General features: G+C 36.8%; 1 protein-coding gene across 9 annotated transcripts in view; it reads left to right on the top strand.

The window, feature by feature from the left end:
* Positions 1 to 23887, top strand: part of ATE1 (arginyltransferase 1) — a 167561-nt gene that overhangs the window by 1950 nt on the left and 141724 nt on the right. For 5 of the 9 annotated variants that reach the window (XM_078077048.1, XM_078077046.1, XM_078077051.1 and 2 more), the window contains exons 2-7: positions 1339 to 1402; positions 3948 to 4010; positions 8129 to 8232; positions 9983 to 10237; positions 15988 to 16220; positions 19277 to 19405. In XM_078077048.1, coding sequence (XP_077933174.1) covers positions 1339 to 1402; positions 3948 to 4010; positions 8129 to 8232; positions 9983 to 10237; positions 15988 to 16220; positions 19277 to 19405 — 848 coding nt within the window. Of the gene's footprint in view, positions 1 to 1338; positions 1403 to 3947; positions 4011 to 8128; positions 8233 to 9982; positions 10238 to 15987; positions 16221 to 18237; positions 18367 to 19276; positions 19406 to 23887 lie in introns of all 9 variants that reach the window. The other 4 variants (XM_078077054.1, XM_078077053.1, XM_078077049.1 and 1 more) reach the window with 2 other exon arrangements.

A 23887-nucleotide genomic window follows, 5' to 3' on the forward strand; every position in this document is an offset into this window, starting at 1 on the left:
AAGACACACCAACTGGTGACAGTGGATGCCTTAGGGTATTAGAGATACCTCCCTTTTTCAGAATTTTAGTATTGTGACTACAGTATGTGTGTTATAAGCACTTTCTATTAAAGGTGTCTAAAGTGAGTATTTTCATAGATCCTTAATTATTTCCCCAGTAATTTTATTTTTATTTATTTTTTTAAAGATTTTATTTATTTATCTGACTGAGAGATATAGGGAGAGAGGGAACACAAGCAGGGCCAGTGGGAGAGGGAGAAGCAGGCCTCCCGCAGAGAAGGGAGCCCGATGGGATCAAGGGAACCCTGGGATCATGACCCCAGCCGAAGGCAGACGCTTAATGACTGAGCCACCCAGGCGCCCCTCCCCAGTAATTTTAGTAAGAGGAAATTGATTAATATAGATGTCCTTTGTTTAAAGTCCTGTGGAAGAAACCTGCTTTTACCCTTTTCACCTAAAGAGAGAACTGTAAATTTCCGTTATATATATTTTAATTCTGATCATCTTTACCATAGGGCACCCCACCTGTTAGGTAGGTAGGTTTTATTATTCCTATTTTATAGATGATGAATTTGAGGCTAATAAAATAACTCAGTGTTAATGAGCACCTGCCAGGCTTCTGGACATTTCTGTTTCTGAATACCTCTTGTACTATCAAGCCTACCTCTGTCTATATACCTCTGATGCAGTTTGCTGTTTACAAGAGAAAAAATTTCTTTTAACATTAATTCAAATATACCTTTTAATGTTTTCTCATAGTCTTCATTTTTTTCATGGTTGCATAATTATTCCATCATATGGATAATATCATAGTCCCTGTAATCACTTTTCTGTTCCTGGGCATTTCGATTACTTTCAGTTTTTATACTTAAAAGGAATATTGCTGTATACTTTTGTTCTATTTTCAATATCCAAGACTATGCTAAAAACATAAAAATCAGGAAAATTTATATGCATCAGAAAACATTTGCTTTTCAGTTCTTTTGAAGAGACTAGCTTATTAAATTATAGGGGATATTATTATGGCTTAAAAGTGTGATATAATCTGATCACAGTAAGGACCTTAAATATATGATGCCATAGAGACTATTGGCTAATCCTGAATTAAATATAATCACTTAGATGTGTTTGATTTTTAAAATGAAGATAAATATCTTTTCCATCTGTGTTGTATGTTATGTCAAACAAGTATGAAGTATGTGCAAACTTTCATTTCTCCAGTGTGAGCTAGATTTTTTTTTTTTTTGCTTCAATATTCACATTTAAAGAATGCTTTGAATTAAAAAAAAAAGTTCGACCTGCTATAATTAACATGGCACGTGGCACTTATTTTTTCAGGCATGTGGGCACATTCAATGACAGTACAGGATTATCAGGATCTTATAGATCGAGGATGGCGAAGGTAAAGCTCTTTAATACAAAGACATTTCTCTTGTTACTGAGGTTCTTCTTATAATTGCAAAATATTGTTTGCCTTTAAAATGTTTTCCTGTTTTTGGAAAGAGGTTTAAGAAATTTTTTTATTGTATTTCTTTGTATAGTGATTCTTTTCTCTCTCCTTTTAAAGATGTTTATTAGGAGAACTTCAAATACACATAAATGTAGAGAGTATGGTATAATGAACCTCATGTACCTATCCGCAGGCTAGGTACATGTTAACAGTTGTTAACATTTTGCCAATCTTGTTGCATCAGTTCTCCTTGCTCCCTGCAATGGAGTGAATGTGCGTGTATCATTGTCACTCCCTTCCCCAATTTTATGGTATTTGGAGGTGGGCCTTTGGGAGGTGATTAGGTCAGAGGGTGGAGTCCTCACAAATGGGATTGGTGCCCTTGTAAAAGAGACCCCCGAGAGCTCCCTTGCCACTTCTGCCATGTGAGGTTACAACAAAAATATGAACCAGGAAGCTTATCTTTACCAGACAGAATATGCCGGCACCTTGGTGTTAGACTTCCCAACCTCCAGAACTAGGAGGAATACATTTGTGTTGTTTATAAGCCACTCAGTCTGTGACATATTGTTACATCAGCTTGAACAAACTAAGATGTTCCCTCCTCCCCCACAAAATAATTTAAAGCAATTTCAGGTATCCTCTTAGTATACCTGTAATAAATATATGTTTCTAAGAAAGGATTCTTTTTTCCTTTTTAATGTATCTACGATACCATTATCATCTTTTACACAATAATTCTTTGATGTCATCTGTTACTTAGTTTGATTAGATTTTTTGCTTGTCTCAGAAATGTCCTTTTTTTTTATAGTTGGTTTATTTGAGTCAGGATTCCATTAAGGTCCACACTTTGCCTTTGATGGCTAAGTTTTTTTGGTAATTACCTTTTTATAGATGATTTTAGAATATATAAAGTTCCTTATGTAAATATAAACAGTGCTAAATGTTCTGTGCCAATACTCCCCAAAAGACATGGGATTGAGCACAACAAATAAAACTTCACACCTTTTCTTAAACTTAATAATGAGACCCAAAAGGTAGATCTAGGTTGGATGTTGAAGGATTTTGTATGCCATGATGAACTTCTTTTTTAAAAGGTGGAGGGGAGCCATTGAAAGCTTTTATGTCAGAATTGTGATGGAATTTGTGTTTTGGAAATGATCATTCAGATGGCAGAGAGGTATTTGAGGGGGTGATTGCAAAGGCAGGAAGACTCGTTCCAGAGATCCCTGCAGGGTCCGGTTGTGACTTGGTCATCTCATGACAATGCTGTCATCAGTGGCTATAGGTTAGAAGATAGATGGGAGGGGACAGATGTAAGGGGTACATTTTAGAAGTAGAAAGCTTGCTGACTGGATATAGAGGTGCTTTAGAGGGAGGAATCTGAGATGACTCCCAGGTTTCTGACTCAGGAACCGAGCTCATGTATGTTTACTTGGGCAGCCATAACAAAATACCACCGACTGGGTATCTTAAACAACAGGACTCTATATTCTTGCAGTACTGGAGGCTGAAATTTCCAAAATCCTGGTGTCTGCAGCTTTATTTTTTTCTGAAGGCCCTTCCTTGGCTTGTACATTGCTGTTGTCTTCTTGCTGTGGCCTCACGTGGTCCTTTCTCTTTGTATATATATCCCTAGTGTCTAGTGTCTCTTTGTATTTCCAGTTTCCTTTTCTTCTTCTTTTTTTTTTTTTTTTTTAAAGATTTTATTTATTTATTTGAGAGAGTACAGGTGGGGGGTAGGGAGAGGGACAAGCAGACTCCCCACCAAGGAGGGAACCCGATGTGGGGCTCAATCCCAGGACCCCAGGATCATGACCTGAGCTGAAGGCAGATGCTTAACCGACTGAGCCACCCAGGTGCCTGCAGTTTCCTTTTCTTATATGCACAGCATTCAGATTGCGTTAGGGCTCATCTTAACTGCCATTTTAACTTGGTCACCTCTTTAAAGGCCTTGTCTCTAAATACAGTTCCATTCTGAGGTACTGGGGGTTAGGGCTTCAAAATACGAATTTTGAGGGGACACAATTCAATCCATAATGTCATGGCTCTGCCACTAACTGAGATCCAGAAAGCACTGAAAGCATCAGGTTAATTTTGGGCTGCCTTGTGCTACTACACTTGAACCCTCACCTGTGGATATCGTAGGCTAGGGCTCCCATCAGTGTCACCTCATCCTCAGCGATTTCCTCTGATTGCCTTTATGGTATTGAGGATTGGTGGTGGGCTGAGGCATGGCAGGATTGCAGGTGCTGCTGAGGGGGTGATGGAGGTGAAGAGGTTTGGAGTACATATATCAGGGTTTAGGAAAGAAAAGGCTGGACTCTGTCCTTGGTGTGTCTATGTTGCAAGATTATTTAGGTTATGAAGAGTAACTAAATATTTTTATGTTATTGGTTAGATTTTTACTCTAATTAATTTTGTACTCCTGTACTAGTCAACTTTAGTACATGTGAGAAATGTGTAAGACATTAACAAAACTACTTTTTAATTTTAGAAGCGGGAAATATGTGTATAAGCCTGTCATGAATCAAACATGTTGTCCTCAGTACACGATAAGGTAAGAAAGAGGATGTATATATAAATTTGAAGAGTATGTATAATTCTTCAGTGACATCTTGTTTTTTTTACATGTTAATTTTCATTCTAGCTAGACTCTTTATAAAGAAGAACAAATGAGTTATATCTTTTCTACAAACTGATGCTACATTTATATGTCATCAGTAGCTTTTAATAATACTATTTAATGGTTTGGGTGTAAATAGGATATGAAAAAGTATGCTGTTTAGCAATCTAGTCAATGATATGACATATTGTGAGAATATTAGAAAATACTCAAATTACTTTTAGATATCAAATGTTTTATAGAATTTAGCTTGGGGATTTCCACATTCTAGTGTATTGCTGGACACAGTACTCATATTCAAACAGCACTATAGGATCTGTAGAAAGAGGAGGGGGAGGGCTGACATTTAATCTGCCACATATATTTAGAGTCCATTTTTCTTCATTGGAAAACTTAAACTAAAAAGTCTATTTTCCTACAAAGTGTTTGCTTAACCAGCAAACCCCAGTATAACATGGAAGGATTTTCCCTTCTCAGATTATAAAGATCCTCCTCTTCTCCCTTGTCCTCCTTGCCTTCCTCTTCTGGTAGAATCTAGGGAAAGTATGTTGCCATTATTAAGCATTTGTCTACAGTTTCAATATGAATATATTCTCTAGATAAAAAAGCAAACACAGTTGTATCCATCATGTTTTGGCTGGTCCTCACACCTCTTTCTCTTAGTTGCTCTTAATTTGTTTTGGGATTGAAGACTTTTGACAATCTGATGAAAAGTTACAGACCCTTTCTGCAGCCAAACAAAAGGGAGGGGGCATATAGGCAAAAATATGTAACATTTGCATACTAATTTTAGGATGATCTTGGGCTCCCAACGGGCTCTCACAGTTCCACTGATTCCTGGTTAAGAATCCTTTTCTTTTATCTAACGTCATAGGACTGGAGCAATAAAGAGAAAAGATGGGTGTCTGGTTTACTGAAATCATCTTACTAAGACAGCTATCCTGTCCTCTTGCAGTTTTAGTGGTTATGAAGCAGTGACATCCTCAAAGGCAGAAGTCCTTTTCCTTCAAGTAACAGTTTGTTATTGGATTATGGCCCAGATTCTGTTTAAATAAGTCTGGAGCTGATTTGCTAGAACCCTGAGAATTTCTAATCAGAAAAGGTTTAAAAAAAAAAAAAAAAGTCAATTTCAGTGGGTTAAAGAAAAAGACCAAGCCTCTATAATTTATTGGGTGCCTCTCAATGTAAAGCTCTGTTCCAGGTATATTGCTTTTATGAAAAGGGATTCGATTAACATTGCAAAACAAAATAATTATAAAATGTTAATTTTTTTTTTTTTTGCATGAAATCAAACATTTCCTGAATTGTTATTCTTTACACAACTTCATTACATGTATTGATATTACAGAGTCATTTTGCATATTTACTGTTCTGGGTTTTTTTACTTTGTTTACTACAGTAGTTATAATGAGACTTAATGTGAAGTCAAGGCGATTATAACCTACAACATAGCTTCTTGTTAGATGTCAGGGGCTGCCCAGTATGTGAGTATAAATGAGGATGAGCTTCCTTGGCTATGATTTTTTTTGTTTTTTAGTTTTTATTTTTATATAGAATTATATATGCTAGTAATTTAAAAATCAAACAATTCCATAAAGCTTACTTTGCAAAATTGCAGTCCCCTGAACCTCCCTATTTCTTTTTCCCAGTGCAGTCACTCTCAAATTTTTTAACTGATTTTTTTGTTGTTGTTTATTCTTCTTTCTACCTTTAAGTGACATGCTTATATAATTACAGAAACCTTATCTCATTATCTTTGGGTTTTTCTCATATCTCTGGGTTTCTCTCTTTAAAAGGTAAGGATTCAACTTTATTTTTTCTCATTATCTCTGAATTTCTCTCTTTGAAAGATAAGGATTTAACTTTATTTCATCCCTGTTGCCCTGTCACATTCAAGCTCCTTTTTGTCCTCATTGCCAACTTCCCAGCTCAGAAGTATCGTAATATTGGACGGTGTAGTCACTGTATCATGACCTATAAATATGCTATGTGGTCGAGCCATGCAGTGTAGTATTGATTACATTTTCTTTCCTTCACAAGTTTTTGCTTTCCATGGAGTTGATAATTGTCTTTTTTGTTTGCATAGTCTTCTATGTACCCATCACCAGTCAATTTTAGAAATCCTCCCACAGTTGTGTAAATTTCCTCTTGGTATTTTTAGATGCTTCAGGTTCTCTATCACTTGTGTCCTCTTGATGAATATCTCTGTGTTGTCTTCTGACCTACTGTGATCTGGACAGGTTGTCTTTCCAACTGATGCATCACTGTCACCCTGGGATCTCTTTTTACTGCCATCTTGGGGATTCTCTTTGGGTCTCATGTTTTCTGTCTCCTCTGACCTCTCAGATTATTTCCTCATTTTAGTGTAGCTCATCTTCTAATAGCTTTCTTGAGAAAAAGTTTATTTTTTTGAAGTACTTTTTTTAGACTTCGTATGTTTGAAAAAAAATTTTTTTAAGAGAGAAAGAGATAGTGTGCGAGGGGGGATGGGGGCAGAGGGAGAGGGAGAGAGAGAATCCCAAGCAGGCTCCATGCTCAGCATAGAGCCTGACTTGGGGCTCCATTTCCACGACCCTGAGATCATGACCCTGAGATCATGACCTGAGCCCAAACCAAGAGTCAGTCAGACGCTCATCCAGCTGAGCCACCTAGGTGCCCCTGTTTGAAAATGTTTTAATTCACCACTCAGATATCTAGTTTGGCTGGGCTATAGAAGTGTAGATTGGAAATAATTTTGCTTTAGAATTTTGAAGGCTTTGCTTCTGATTCTTGTTCCTTTGTCCAAAATGTTCTTTCCTTTTGAACGGTTTTTTGTCCTCAGTGTTCTGATATTTCACGTCTGGTGGTGTGTCTTTCTTCATCCATTGCATACAGACTTAAGGGGCTCTTCTTACCTGGGGCCTCCTCCCATCATATCCTTCACTTCACAGAAATTTTTTTTATTATTTTGTTGATCTTCTTCCCCCCATTTTTTTCTTCTATTCTTTTATAATGTCTTCATTCAGATGTTGAACTTTTAGAGTGATCCTCTAATTTTTTTTTCTCTTGTTTTCCATCCCTTTTGCAATATCTTTTGGGAAATTTCCTCAACTTAATTTTCTGAGTCTTCTGTTTAATTGTTTATTTCTTCTATTATATTTTTACTTCTGAGAGATTTTTGGTTTTGGACTCTCTCTCTCTTTTTTTTTTGTAACCTCCCATTATTGTGTGGCTGTAATAGCTAAAGAGAAATAAGAGCGTGTTCTTCTTAGGATATTTGTATTTTTAGGCTCTCCAGTGTCTTTGTAGAGGTTCTCCTTGAGTGTCTGGTGATTCTGACTTTCCAAGGGGGGAGTCCCTGAGGTATCTCGAGGTCTGGTCACATTCTGGAGAGAAAGTGCCCATGTTTGTGGCTGGGTTGGGAAATGGGTTGGAGGTTTCCACATTCAGTATGTAGACTTTCATTTAAGCTTCCTGTTTCTAGTACATTTTCATTGCTTTCCACTGTGCCTACATCCTCATGTAGGAGGCCCTATTTTTTACTCTTTCCTAAATGTGCAGCTTTCTCCTGGGTTGTGTAGGGAGTCCTGTGTGGAGTGGTGGAGGCATCAGACATCTAACTGCTTCCAAAACAGACTTTCAAGAGATCTTTCTATTTTTAGAACCACCTTCACTCTTATCTCCTGAGGTATCAGGTATCAACCAATCCCTAAAATTTGTAGGGTTAATGTAAAGAAAATTGGTTATCATTCTGGCTTTTCCCACTGTTGGTTTAGGATTCAAAATTCTTTGGTCTGCTAAGTCAGTTACCACTTGTGCATGTTCTGCCCAGCTTCCAGCATTTCTCCTCTTCTCTTTTTTTTTTTCCAGTGATTTATGCCTTTTTCTTTTTTTCTAATTCCTTAATGTAGTTTTAGTGAGATTTGGGGTGGGACTAGAGGCTACATCAAGCCCTATCTTTGCCCAAAAATCCCGGGCATGAGTTTTGCCTTTCTGTACTAGACACTGCCCAGAACTCATTTTATTTCTTCTAGTTTGAGTTCACTTTCTAAATATTTATTTTGCTTTCCTAGGTGCCGACCTTTACAGTTTCAGCCATCAAAATCTCACAAGAAGGTTTTGAAAAAAATGTTGAAATTTCTGGCTAAAGGGGAAATTTCCAAAGGAAATTGTGAGGGTAAGATGAGTTGGGGGTGTAAAAACTCTTTACATCGATGTAGATTTCCAAGGTTGTCATTTTCGGTTATTAAGTAGGGGAATGGGTCCATACTGCAGTCAGGTAGTACTGTTTTTCTGATGGTGGGGATTGCTGTTAGTGTTGCTGTTACTATTACCACTGGCCCAAAAGTCAAGGATAAAGGGAATGCCTGTCAGGGTAAGTCTAGCCTCGGAAGAAGATGGAGGACAGTTTTAAAGATATTGTGATGTCTTGGGGTTTATTGGAACTTTAGTTTTCACAGTACTTTGACAACTCTTATCTTACTTGATCCTAATAGTACCTTGTGAAGTAAATGGGAAGTGGTATTACGTTTGAGAAACAGATGCTTAGGTGCACCTTACACAATATTGCATAATCACTTTGAATGATGAGTAAAGCTTAGGTTTTCTGTGTTCGAGGAAGCCCTTCAGTAAATCATATTGCCCGGAATTTTCTTATTTGTGTGATAAACTTTGAATTGAGAGTCAATTTCCTACAACATAATTAGAAATATTTAATGAACTTTGGTTACAGATACTTTGCTTTTTCAGTTTTTTCAGTGTCTTTTCTTTTCCTTTTAAAAGTTTTCATATAGGCAGTGCCTAATACATGAGCCTGATAATTGGGAATGCTACCTATCCTTAGAGCTCTTTCTCACTTCTGCCACAGAAAATACCTAATCCTGGAAGCCTTCCATCCCAGTTTTAACTTGTTAATATATTCCCCAAGTGTGTTTTCATTGCCCACAATGTACCTGTCCCTGTTTTAAGCACTGGTGATACAGTGACCAGGAGGACAGGTAAGTTCTTCGCCTTCATGCACTGTCCTTCATGCCCAAGATTCAGGACAACCTGGAGCAGACTTGGCAGAGCTATGGGCAACAAAGAGGCGGGAAGGCTCAGGGGTGTAGAGGTTCGGGGGCAATTGGGCATTGGAAATATCAGAATTTTGGTGCAGCTCTGATTAGTACTGTCTGTACATAATCCGAAAAACTAAGTAAATTTTGTTAGTCAAAAATTTTTTTCAGTGGCTGGGAATCATGTTCTGAGTTTCAAAAATTAACATTCAGATAAGCTTTAAGGTGCCTTCCATTTATAAATTGATGGTTACCTGTCTTTACACATGGCTTTTACATTTGGTTCTCTATTTGACTTGTTTTAGGCTTCTAAATTATTTATTTCTGCAACTGAATTTATAAGAGTGATGTAGAGTGGAAGGGTAGACAGCTATAACAAAGACACCAAACTGCAATGACTAAACAATGATAGAAGTCTTTCTTTCCTCATATAACAGTCCAGTGTGGGTGTTCCACATTAGCCTGCAACTCTGTTCCCCACCCCCCCACCCCATCCATTCTGGGACTCCTTTCAACGTGTGATTTCCAGTCACTCTGGTTTTCACTAATCCAGCCAGTGGGTAGGGTAAAGGGTCGAAGTTCAGGGTCACAAAATTCCTTTGAAAACAAGCGAGGCCAAATTGGGCATATCAGTTTGGTTATGTTCCATTGGTGGGAGCTTGGTCACAACTTGCAGAGGGACTGGGGGTGCATACCTTTGCTTGGGTGCCACGGTCTTAACTACAGCTCTGTTACTTTGGAAGCCAGGAGAATGGATTTTATGCATACATAGTAGTCTCTTCCACATGGGAAAAGGGGCATTGTTTTTTTTCCTATGTGTATCTTAACTGTGTCAGATGGCCTAGCTGATGGACTTTGACTTCTGATTTGTAGATGAGCCCATGGAGCCCACCATGGAGGAGACTGTTGCGGGTGACTTTGCGTTAATAAATAAATTGGATATACAGTGTGACCTTAAAACACTCAGTGATGACCTCAAAGAGAGCTTTGAGAGTGAAGAAAAGAAGAAAGGAAAAAGCCCAAAGAAAGAAGAATCTAAGGAATTAATTCAGTCACAACGTATAGAGGAGAAGTTGGGCTCTGGTGAGCCATCCCATCCAATTAAAATGCACATGGCTCCTAAGCCAGGTAAGGCAAGTTTGCTCTGTGGCCATTTTAAAATCCTAGTGATTTTCTTTGTGCTTGAGATTTTGTAGCCCCTGGGTTCTCCCATCAGCTAAAAACACGACTTATGTGAAATCTGCAAAATAGATTCATAGTTTGTATAATTTATTATTACCTGGATTTAGAATGGACAAATCATATCTTTAAAAACTGCTATGTTTAAAAATCCAGAAATTAAATTAGTTTTATTATCCCCAAATACAGATATTTTAAAAGAGTTCCATTTCTTCTTACTACCTTAGGACCCTGGAGGTTTGAGAATCAAATTTTTATCTGGAAAAGATGTGCTGTTAAACATTTTTGTTTTTTGTGTGAAGTGAGACAAAGTAAATTTTAGGTATTATGTTCAAGATACAGGCATTAAAGTTCTCTAGTTTATCATTAGATTTCTTTATGTAATCATAATGAATTTTAGTTTAAAAATTTCCAAATTTTGATATTTAACTTTACCTTTAATAAGGTCAAAAAATTTTTTTCTATATTTTCACTTGTAAAAGAATTAGGTTATAAAATGTATACAGAATTGGGACACCTGGGTGGCTCAGTTGGTTAAGTGTCCAACTCTTCATTTCGGCTCAGGTCATGATCTCCTAATCCTGGGATCAAGCCCCATGTCTGGCTCTGGGCTCAGCACAGAGTCTGCTGGAGATTCTTTCTATCCCTCTGTCCCTCCCCCTGCTCGCGTGCTCACTCTCTCTCACTCACATAAAGAAATCTTTAAAAAAAAAAAAGTATCCAACATTAAATGGGTTTATTATATATACATATATATGTGCATGCATGTGTTTGTATGACTTTTTAAAAAAATTAGTTCATTAAATGTCAGTTGGATGGTTATGCTTCAGTTCCTGAATTTGTTCTTATATTTATTTATATAGAATGATCCAAAGGAGACATTTTTATTACTATTGTAGTTTTTCTTATCTAAATCATGTTAACATACAGAAAACTGTGCATTTGCATTTTCCTCGAATAGTTTTTCTTACGAAGGCTTTCATGGCGTTTAAGGGGTTGCCAACTGAGATTTCATCCTAATTAGTAAGAATAGTCTAATGAAATGTTCTGAATGATTTAGATAATTTCTTTCAACTCTTACTCTCTTGGGTGATAGGGTCGGTTCTTTTATTATTTTGTTTATTGTAAATATTACTTAGAGTTTATTAAATTTTAAAAACCTTCATTTTGGAAACATAGACTATTATAATGAACTTCCACGTACCCTGCTCTTATGTGACACTGTTACTGACTCATAATGGGCACTCTTGTGTCATCGATACTCATCATCCAGTTGTCCCCCCCCCCAGTACTATATTGAAGCAAATTCCAGACATTATATCATCCCATATGTCAGAATGATTCTCTAAAAGATACGAACTTGTGCCTACGTAGCTCAGTCAGTTAAGCATCCCATTCAGGATTTCAGCTCAGGTCATGATCTCATGGGTCATGAAATTAAGACCCGACTTGGGCTCCATGTGCAGTGGGGAGTCTGCTTGAGAGTCTCTTCCTCTGCCCCTCTCTCCACTCAAGTCTGCGAATACTTTCTCTTGCTCTCTAAAATAAATACATCTTTAAAAAAAAATAAAAGAGCTTTCAAATACATATTCATACTCCCACCATTACACCTAAGTAAGATTCCTTAATGTTACTGAATAGTCCATGTTTAAGTTTCCAATTTTGTTTGCATCAGGATACAAATACAGCCACATATTGTAGTTGGTTGACACAATTAGAAAAATCTCTGTAGATCTGTAGGTTCCTTCCATCACTCCCACTTTTTTATTTGCACTTTGTTTGTTGAAGAAACTAGGTTGGTTGTTCTGGGTTATTTAATTACATCTGCAGTGCAGTTTAACATATTCCTGTACCTGCCTATAAACTGATCATTGGATCTAGAGATTCAAGATTAAATCAGACCAGATTCAAGATTAAATTGTATTTTGTTTTTTGGTGTTTGTGGTTTGTTTGCTTTTTTGGGGAGGGAGAGAAGTCTTAATCAGATTTGAGTTCAAATTATTTATTTGAGGATAGGTAAGGTTACTTCATGGGTGGTGGGATGTTCTTTCAGGAGACACATAATGTCTGGGTACCTCTCTTTTTTAATGCTAATAGCCATGGATCAATGCTCAGTGCCTAAATCCATTGATCCGTTAGATATTCTAAGTCTGTCATTCATTTTTCATTTACTAGCTGGATACTTCCATAAACAGAACCTTCATCTCATCTGTTTGTTTCCCATAGAACTCATAGCAAAGGCAGGAGGAATTCTTGATTATTGCATTTTATTTTCCATCCTACAAAATAACTCTTCTAACAATGACTAGTTAATTTCTTCCTTCCTTTCCTTTCCTTTCTTTTCTTTCTTTCTTTCCTTCCTTCCTTCCTTCCTTCCTTCCTTCCTTCCTTCCTTCCATCCACCAATCCATCCATCCATCCATCATTGTGAACTCATGGGTCTAAACACATTGGCTATGTTTTAATTCTCTGTCCTGTGGGAATTTCTCTAAGTTGGCTTCTAGGGTTTTTTTTAGGATAAAATGGTAGTACTCTTGGCAGCTTCCTATGACATGATGCTCCTGGATCATCTTGTACAGCCATTTCTCCAAGGAGTCCTGGTTTCTTTTAGTGGAAAATGGTATTTGGAGATCATCAACTAGACTAGATGTGACCATTATTGCTACTGGCTTGGTCATTGTTTTCTAGGTTTTTTCAATGAACAGACGCAAGGGGTCATGAGAGGTCATGTTGATACTTACAGTTCAAATTCAGGACTATCATATTTTTACATGTTTGTTTGACATTTGGATCTTCTTTCTTCCACACTGAGAAACCTGGTTCTCAAGGACACAGAGAGTGGTAGAATTAGAATTAGGATATTGCAGTTACCCACTTGCTTTACCCTACTGTACACAACAGTGTAGAATAACAGTACCAACCTTATCTGCAGCAGTGTGATTACTGAAACCATAAAAAAAAGTTTGCAGTTATTTTCACCTTATGATATTTCTCACTAGAAATGTAAGACAATTTTAAAATGTAGGAATCTTTGGATTTTCTCTGGAAGCATTCATTTCCTTTTTATTTTAAAAATGTTAAAAGTATATTTCCTGAAACTTAATTAGAAATTATGCAGGTCTCTTGAACTCTATTCAAAACTCTTGGGACTAATCTAGGATCCTGGAGTGGTTTGAACCTCTGTGGGTGCAGGGTTGGTATGGTATACTGATTTTATATTGATCTGCTCCCGTTCTTTTGAAGGATCTTATTGATCTGGGAAGATCTTTATCCCCTAAGTAAGCTGAAATCCTAATTTGCTGTCTATTTCAGTTGATAATGTGATAGTACATATGTGTAGAGTAAAGCAAGCACAGTAAGGATTGCTTAGTCCAATGAATTAATTAGTGTAAAGCTGGTCTTTAATAAAAATGTTGAAAACTTGTTTCTCAGTTCACTGTAGTTTTATAATTTGTTCATAGTTTTAAAACTTTGGTAGGGAATGTAGTTTTGAGTAACTTGTAGAAAATGCAGGATTTTTTTTTTTTTTTTTGCCTTATTACCATTTATGGAGTACCTGTATAGGTAAAACATTGTAGGGATTGGTGGTGCATATAATAGCTAATAATAATAGATAACCCTAATTAAATAGTAGGTATTGTTTTGTTTTGGTTTTTTTTGAAGATTTTATTTATTTGAGAGAGAGAGAGGGAGAAAGAGGGCATGCATGAGTAGGGAGGAGGGGCAGAGGGAGAAGCAGAGTCCCCGCTGAACGGGGGGAGCCGACGCAGGTTCAATCCCAGGACTCTGGGATCATGCCTGAGCCAAAGGCAGATGCTTAACCGACTGAGCCACCCAGTGCCGAACAGTGGGTATTGTTTTATGAGCTACATACGTGTTAACTCATTTAATCCTCATAGAGCTCCATAGGTAGTACTGGTTATTATCTTTTTTGTATAGACAAGGTAACTTGCCCAAGATCATCTAGCCAGTGACAGAGATGACCTCAGGCAGCCCATGTCAGAGTGTGTGCTCTTAACCAAATGCTCTTGTGCCTCTCAGAACAAATTTGATGAGACAGATTCCCAGGACAAAGAAAATTCATTCTTTAAGGCAATAGAGTAATGGTTAATTATAGAATCAGTTCTTTGTTGCCTGGTTATTAGACTTATTCAAAGTCTGTTTTTATATGTAAAGTTTGTTTTTAATTGGAAAAAATGTTAGTGAAGTTGTAATATGATTTTACTATTTGTGAACTCACTATTTTCTCATCAGATTTGTTTATTTTTTTTTAATAAGATTATTATTTGTTTGAGAGAGCGAGCGTGCATCATCAGGGGCAGAGGGAGAGGGAGTATCCCAAGCAGACTCCATGCTAAGCATGGAGCCTGACCCGGGACTCCATCTCATGACTCTGAGATCATGACCTGAGCCAAAATCAAGAGCCATATGCTCAACCAACTGAGCCACCTGGGCGCCCTACATCAGATTCATCTCTTTTGACCAGCTTTTGGTCTCTGGCAAGTCCCTTAGCACCGTGGGTCTTGATTTTCTTTTCTATAAAATTGAACTTGCTAGTCTTGTAAAACTTCATATTGCTGACTTTTATATGATTTGTAAATACTGTTTTAGAATCTTAAAATAGCATTTTTATTTTGTTAATGACTTTAAAAAAATTACAAAGTATGTTTATTGTTAGAGAATTTGGAGAAAAGAGAACACTGCAAGAAGAAAAAGCAAAAAAAAGTCCTTTCTCTACTTCTAAACCCATGTAAAATGACTGTTACGTTTCTTTCCAGGCTTTTTTCTAAATATTTTTCATGTGTCTATTTATACATAAGTGGAATTATTTTTTAACCTTGTGTAATGACAAATCCCTGAAAATTTCTAAGCATTTCTAATGACTGATATTCTGTTGCTTAGCTGTTTTAAAAATTGTATAATTATTCTGTTATTGGGCATTTAAATTATTTTGAAGTTTTCATTTGTGTTCGTTACTTGCCTCTCTTTTTTTTGCCTCTAACTCTTAATGATGATCTCAACATCAAGTCCTTGAAGACTTTTTGGTAGATGAAAGGGCACTTACTAAAGTTCGTGGTTTATTGTAGCTAAAATTTTTATATCTTAAAGGCCTTTCAGTTTGATATTTGCTCTTTTAATTCAAACAAAACTTTCATTAACTGGAGCTGAACAAATGAGACCCCATCCACTTGTTAGATGGAGAGACACAAATACTTTCAAGTAAGCAAGGGTATTTTTTCATCAAAAAACCTGCCAGAATGTTTTCTGGGGTCGGTACTCATTTACACCCAGGTCCTAAGCATGTATTTATGTCACCAGTGCTTTGAGAGAAATGTCCCTCAGGAATGGGCTGGAAATACCCGTGTCCTGTAGTAGAAGATATTTGATTATGTTTTTTTCAACTTATAATATAAAGGCAGAGAAGTGGATGAATATTAATTTTTTTTAAATTTTCACAGTAAGAGCTGTGTGAAGTTTCTGTGACTATTTACTTTCTTTGACAGTCCCTACTTCTGAGAAAGAATTTTAAGATCAACTTAGAGCTCTACACCAGAATCTTCTGAAGCATCTACTTACAAAGCTAATCTAGCTATTGGAACTCTTTAGACTTAATTCTGTAGAATCTTTGAGACTTTTGGGGAAAAAAAACATTTCTAGAGTCAAATGTGATTGGTCTAATATTTTGCAATTGTTTTTAGGCAAAGGGGCAGATTTGAGTAAGCCTCCATGTCGGAAAGCAAAGGAAATCCGGAAAGAAAGGAAAAGGTTAAAACTCATGCAGCAGAGCCCAGCTGGAGAACTTGAGGGTTTCCAGGCTCAAGGTGAACCACCATCTTTGTTCCCACCAAAGGCTAATAAATCCAACCAGCCCAAATCACTTGAAGATTTAATTTTTGAATCTTTACCAGAGAATGCATCACACAAGTTAGAGGTACTTTGGAGGGTGTTTTGTTTTATTTTTTTGTTGTTGTTGGTACCTTGATTATTTTCATTTGAGATTATACTAAGTTGATATTTTGCTGTTTAAATAATGGGAAATTAAAGTGAATTGGGATGGAGTAGCATTTGTACTTACTAGGTTAACTGCTATTTGACAAAAACCTTTTTTTTTTTTTTTTTTAAGATTTAAAATAAATACTTCAGGCAGTTTGGCTACTAAAGTTGTGAAAATAATTCCAGTTTTAGCATGTTACTATGTAAGGGACTCTGGCTTTTTGTATCCCTTGATTGAAATTTAGTAGTTAAAGTGACAAAATATACTATTTAAAATTTCACTGTTAGCAATTTTGGTTAGATTGTGAAGGAGAATAGATCACACCAGGCAAATCACTGTTTTATCCATTCTAGTATCCTGATCTTCATTAAGGCAACAAATGGTAGTACACATGCGAGCCAGCAATTAGGAATTAACTAAATAGTACTAAGTTGTACTACTTTAATCCTCTCTCAGTAATTCTCTCAAACCTCTGTAGGCATAGTATGATTACTTTTAGAGTATTCCTATTATTTTTTATTTACATCCCAGATTAAATCTACATTCTTCAGTATTTGGTGTTTATACATTTTTTTTCCGAAACATTAATGATAATGATTTTATTATGTTCTCATATCTCATTAATAACTGGTCAGCCTTTGAATTTGTAGCTTAATACCATCTAAGAGCTTTGCTAAGGACCTGATATTGAAAATTAACTTTAATGCAATCTAAACCTTAGGATCATATATATTATCAGACATAAGTCTTAACAACTTTGACTATTGTAATTCCTTAACTGCTCTGATTTTGGTATTGACTTTCTTCTTCTCAAATTGTAAAGAGAATTGGACATACTACTTAAAGTATGTAATAGCAGTTCTGCAGTAGGCAGCTTTTACTTTTTTTTTTAAGATTTTATTTATTTATTTGACAGAGAGAGAGACAGAGAGAGAGCACAAGTAGGCAGAGTGACAGGCAGATGGAGAGGGAGAAACAGGCTCTCTGCTAAGCAGGGAGCCGGATGTGGGGCTCGATCCCAAGACCCCAAGATCATGACCTGAGCTGAAAGCAGCCGCTTAACGGACTGAGCCACCCAGGCGCCCCAGCAGCTTTTACTTTTTTAACATAATGATACCTTGGATGGGCAGAGACTTTTTGTCCACCGTATATTACTCTTTCTTTGCAGAAGAATTGCTTCTTACGGCACACGTGAAAATTTTCCAGTTAGCCCTTTTATTATACTGCATTCGATTTTCTGTTTTACTCTTCTGTTTTGCTAACACATTTTAACTGGTTAGTGAATAATCAATGTTAAAATAAATGTTCACCATTACTGTGCAGTTACTGTTAACTCATCCTTATTTTATTTGTGAGGAAACTAAGGCACAGAGAGGTAAATTTATTTGCTTGACCAAGATGGTGACATTGAAAATTTGAGTAAAAGAAATCTAACTTTAGGGTCTTATTCTTAACTATGCCATGAAATAGGAATACTTTGTGAGGGTTGTCTTTCACACTTAAAAAACAAAATCTGTAAGTTTAGAGTTAGGAGTGATGCATGAAGAGTGTCTAGAAAATATATTCACATTTTTAGTTTTTCTGAATGATTTACTGAAGGTGAGTTGCATACAACTAGAATTCAAGAGTATTTATTTGTGTTTGTGTCTTGAGTGCCAGAAGTATCCTGCCACTTTACAAGAGAGTCAGTCTTCCATAATTCAGTCATAGATCTTAGTCTTAAGAGTTTAGACAGGATCCTCTGCCTTTTTAATGAGTCTGTAAGTTGGAGAAATAACTTTTTAAAAAAATTTACTATCTTGTTAATTTTTAATGTTAAAATATTATCGTATGTTTATGCTTTAATATTTGTATGGAAACTTTCGGTTCTTTTTGGGTGGGAGTAACTGTTAATGCATATTCTGTGGAATAAATAAATTAATTAACGAACATTGTTTTTTAACTGCTTCTGAAGGTGAGGGTGGTGAGATCATCTCCACCAAGTTCTCAGTTCAAAGCCACATTTCAGGAGTCTTACCAGGTCTATAAACGTTACCAGATGATTATTCACAAGGATCCACCTGATAAACCAACTGTGAGCCAGGTCAGCAGGCCAAGTGTAATTTTTCTGTGCAAATGGAACTTCCCCCTCCATTTGATACCATTGTATTATAACTTGATTTATTTGTGGTACATTTTATTTATATTCAATTTGCAGCATATCTGCAAAATGATAGGAATGTGGAGTAACGGACATTCTGAAAGTGCAAATTTTACCTAGGACACGTTAAGTGCCAGTCACGTGTAACTGCAAAGTGGAAAGTAACACGTAAAATGAATTATCTTTAAAGTCGCTATGTCTGGATGTATTTATCTAAAAATTAATAATAGAACTCTAAGATAAAATATTTATGAGGAAAAAAGCAAAAAAGGCTTTATATTTTTATGACAGGCATACTTTGCATAACATGGTTAATAGGCTTTATCTCCATTTAAAAGTCATGTATAGACAGAGTTCATGACAGCTAAATTATACACAACTGAGTGGGACTAGAAAAGTAAGATAGTAGAATTTTTTTAAAGGTAATAGAGTATTTTAATAGAAGTTCTCATATGCTTGTAATTTTGTAAATCAGAATATCCAAGAAAAATGTGGAAGGGGAAAAATCTTAAAACAATACTAGTAGAGGGGACAAAAGTAGTGACCACTACCATGAGCAATAGTGTTGACTCTGTGCATAGAACCACAATAGGTGGAAAGGGTAAAAAACAAAAGAAAAATAAATTGTCCTGGCCCTTAGGAGTTAAAAATTCTCCTAAGTGTTAGTATAAAGTTAGAGCTTTAGGCTCTGGGCCAGTCAGCACGTTCCAGGGTTTATTTATTTCATGAAAAACTCCAGCACTGAGCTTTGGAAGTGGATTTGCGGAGATCTTACTCTAGCCTCACCTTCAGAAGCACATCAGCAGGTAGAGCTGTTTCAATAGCATTTGCTTGTATTTTCCTTGCTCTGAAGGTGAGGTTAGTACCTGTCTCCTTTGAGGACCCAGAGTTCAAGTCGTCCTTCAGCCAGTCATTTTCTTTATATGTCAAGTATCAAATGGCCATCCACCAGGATCCGCCTGATGAATGTGGGAAGACTGAGGTACCTTTTGTGAAACGTTTTTTTCCTATCTCGATGAGGTTGTCTATGAAGAAGCATAATATAGAACTTTCTTTTGCTCTTTCCTTATTTGTTAAGTAAAGCTGATGATCCTTTTCAGTGTATGTTACTAAACTTCCGTGAAAACAAGTCCTACATGTGAGCATTTAAGTCCCTCAGAAAAAAGGATAGGTTTGTATTCAGGGTTCTCAGAACCTGCGTAGTGTGTGTACGTGTTCAGTCATCAGGCTGAGTCAGCAAACACCACTGACCGCTGCTTATGTGCCAGACCAGACCATGGGCCACGGCACAAAGGGAAGAATCTCTGCCTCTGAGGAGTTGATAATCAAATGGGAAAAATGGACCAGTGAACAAGCATACCTTAACAAGAAGCCGGTGGAAAAGAATTAAATATGTTGAGATTATATAGAGTATCACTTAACAAGCATTTACTGAGGGCTTATATTTTCCAGGCTGGAGAGATCTAGATGAATGAGAGATTGCGTAGTTGTCACAGGAGGGATATATTAGAAGAAAGGTGCCAACAGATGCAGAAGACTTAAAATTTGGATTTGTTTGTTTGTTTTAATGACACAGACCGTGTTAGATTAAAAGAGAGTAAGACAAGAGTTAATGCTGTATGTTCCCTGAGAGAGGGCTGACTTTCAGGTTTCCCAGAACCTTACTAGGTCAAGTGTGGTCTGCAGACCAACAGCATCCACCTGGGATGCAGAATCTGGGGTCCCACTTCAGCCCTGCTGAATCCAAATCTGCATTTTGATTTGGATTCTCTGGGCAATTTGAATGCCCATTCCAGTTTGGGAAGTGCTTCCATAAGTTCCCCATTGAGCCATGCAGCTGTGGATGATAGTGTTTACAAATAGTAAGGAGTTTGCCAGATGCAAAAAGCTCCCTTTGATATTCTCAGGGGGTCTTACTCCTGAACATTACTCCTTCCTGTTACCCTGGAGATTTTGGCTTTGTGCTGCCTGCCTACCAGGTATGAATGGTTGGGCCATGACACCAGGCCATGGTCTGATGTGTTTACTGGGTAAAGATTACTTTCCTGGAACTTCACCCACTTAGGCTTCAGGCCTCCATGGAGTCCAGTCCTGCAGACTAGTCCATTGCTAACGGTGTTCACAGCCTGATTGTGGCAACAGAGGGGCAGGCAGTTCCAATGCCATTAGGGTTAGCTATTGGATTAGTAAGTAGGGGAAGTCAGCTTAGTATGGGACTGGAGGTTAAGGAGGTTTTCCAAAGGAGGTGACTTCTGAGCCAAGTCTTCAAGGATAAGTAAATGTTTGTCAGGCCAAAGGGGAGAAGGGCATTCTTGGCAACAGGACTATATGTAAGAAGTATAAAATGCCACCTATGGAATATTCTTGCTGAAGAAACTGAACCTGAATTATAAGCTTCTAGATGGAATAACCGGTTCACAAAAAATATGAGGGATAAAGGATTATTTAAAATGATACCTGGGCACTTCTGTAAGACAAATCTATAATAAACAGTGTTTTTTAAAAAAAAAGGAGGGAAATCTCTAGATTAAAATTATAAACTTTAAAAAAATACATAACTACAGTACCATAATCATGCCCAGCAAGCTTAACGATAATTATGTCATCTCATGCCTAGTACATGTTAGATTTTCTTTAGTTGTCTCAAAAATGTCTTTTTTTTAAATGTCTTTTTATAGTTGGTTTGTTTGGATCGGGATTCTTGTAAGATCTATACATCCCATTTGGTTGAACATCTTTTAATTTAAAATACATTTCCCTCTTGTTTTTAATAGCATTTTTAAAAGAAACTGGGTCGTTTATCTTAGAATTAATTTTGCTTCTAATGATACTTTTTGAAAATGTAAGCACATATACATGTGGTATCTGTGTGTGTGCTTTTGTGTGATCTCTCTGTATGGTGTGCGTGTGTGTATGTGTATCTCTGTGTGTGCATGTTTTACAACATACCAGTACATATACATATACTTATACATGCACGTTTCCCCCTCTTTATTATACAAACATACTATACTTGGAGGTCACACAAGAACAATATATAGAGATCTTCATTTTCTAGCTGCTGAGTACTTGCATGGTTTCTTCATTCTGACCTTTACTGGTGGCTATTTGGCGATTTCTAGTCTTTTACCCTTTCATAGTGTTGCAGTGAGTACCCTTGTACATAGAATTGTTTGTATTTTTGTCACTGTGTCTTTGTGATAAGCTTCCAGATTGCTGGGTCAATTCCTCTCCAGAGGGATTCCTCTTCACAGGGGTTGTACCCTTTTGTAGCCAGCAGTCTATGTGAATGCTTATTCCTCCATGGCCTTGGTCACTGAGATTTTATAAGAATTGTGAGTTTTTGCCATATACATGCAAATGAAATTTGTGTCGTTTTAATTTTCATTCCTTTTATTATAAATGAAATTGAGCATGTTTTCTTATGTTTAAAATCCATTTGAGTTTTATGTGAACCATGTGGTCATAGTTTTGCTTGTTTTCCTAGGAGTACTTTTTTTCTTCCATTTCTTAGAAACTGTTTATATATTAAGGACCTAAGCCCTTGGGATAAAAGTTGCAGATATTCCTCTTTAGTTTGTCATTTATCTTTTTACTTTGCTTATGGTGTTTTGCAGTGCCTAAGTTGATTATTATGCCATCAAATAATCAAGGGGCCAGAATTTGCAGACCTTAAAGTCTTGGACTTTAACCTTAATAGTAATAAAGAATGATTGAAGGATTTTAGATAGTGGAGCTGGAGAATTCCATTTAGTTGTTAAGAAATGTGTTAGGACTTGAGAGGCAACAGAAAGCAAAGTTGAATTGATTTTCTTAAAGAAAGGATTTATTTGCGTATATAACAAAGAAGTTTTGGCTTCATTAGATCTCAGGAAAATACCATTAGTGCTTCTTGCTTGTGGTCTCCCAGCTTGCTTTCTTTGTAAGGATTGAATCTGACTCAGGCACATGGTGGCAGAGATGAATACTGCCAGTTTAAGGTACGTTATTCTCACAGCGAGTGATCTCAGCAAAAAATAATGTGCACTTCTTTTCTTATTTCAGTAAGAAGTCCCAAGGAAGGTACTGATTGGCCCAACTTGAGATACATTCTTATCCCTGAACCAGTCACTGTGACTGGAGGATAGAGAACTCTGGTCATGTCTGGATCACATGCTCCACCCAAGAGCTTAGGTAGAGGAAGGTGCTTATTTGAACCACACTGTTTTAAGAGGAGTAGATGAGTGGTTCCCACAATAATGTTGGCCACGTTTTATTTAAGAGTGGTGAGACTTGAGGCAGAGCCAGTGAGGTATGATGGACTTGAAGTCATACTGGTAGGAAGAGGATGGTGAGGGTACAGCAGACACTTTGGAGGTAGAGTTGATGAGGATTTGGTGTTTGACTTGAAGGATGTTTGGGAGTTGGAAATGGAGGAGAGGGACGAATCCAAATTGATTTTTCGTTTCTGGCTTGCATGACTGGGTAGATGATGGTAACCTTATCTGAGATAAGAAATACAAGAGGAAGAAGAATTTGTGCATTTTGGGACAGAAAATGAGTTCTGTGTCGGCTAGGTTGAGTTTGAGAAGCCTGTGGGATAACTAACTGTGGGAAGATACTAATCAGAAACCAGCATCTGGAACTTAGCATCTGGAGAGGCTCCAGGGTGGTGGTCTGTATTCAGACTTAAGGTATGAATGAGGCTTCCCCTCTCCGCGACCATGGGGCTTGAACTCACAATTCTGAGATCAAGACCTGAGCTGAGATGAAGAGTTGGATGCTTAACTGACTGAGCCACCCAGGCACCCTGATTGAGGCTTTTTAGAAAAGGCTTTGTATTCTTCTGTCTGTGTGCTAGGTTATGTTTTCTCAATTTTGTTATATATTATGGGACAACTCTAATGTTTGGTGTAAATGATGCATATTGTAGGGTAGTAATCCATACTATAAAAGTGGTATATATTTTTTTAAGAAAAATGAACATGGCATTTAATTAAAATTCTACAGTAAATATTAATTTGAGCCATTCAGATTTCTATTTCCTTTTGTATGCAGTGAAGTATACATTTTTAATTTACATTCACTGCTGTCAGTACTGAACTCTGGGTATGTGATTTGACCATGTGTTTAAATAGAAATATGTAATGGATTTCTTTACTATAGCAAAATAGCTTTGCCTTAATGATCTATTTTATAGGGTCACATGCTTACAGAAAATTTGTACTGGTGAAAATGATTTTGACAGAATAGTACTTTGATATGATATCATGCAAGTGAGTATGGCTTGGTAAATATTATATTGGGTTTGATAAATCCTTTGACTTTAAGATCATCCATAGCATTTTATTTACCTGACATCTAACTGAATTCATACAGTTTTCAGAGACATATGAAATGATAGTTTTTCTTATAAGCTGATTTGTCTGTCATCTCTCTGAATATGGTTTCTAAGAAATAAACGTAAAATAATACCTTGCAGGTC

Source organism: Halichoerus grypus, chromosome 7 (genome assembly GCF_964656455.1).
Source record: "Halichoerus grypus chromosome 7, mHalGry1.hap1.1, whole genome shotgun sequence".
NCBI lineage: Eukaryota > Metazoa > Chordata > Mammalia > Carnivora > Phocidae > Halichoerus > Halichoerus grypus.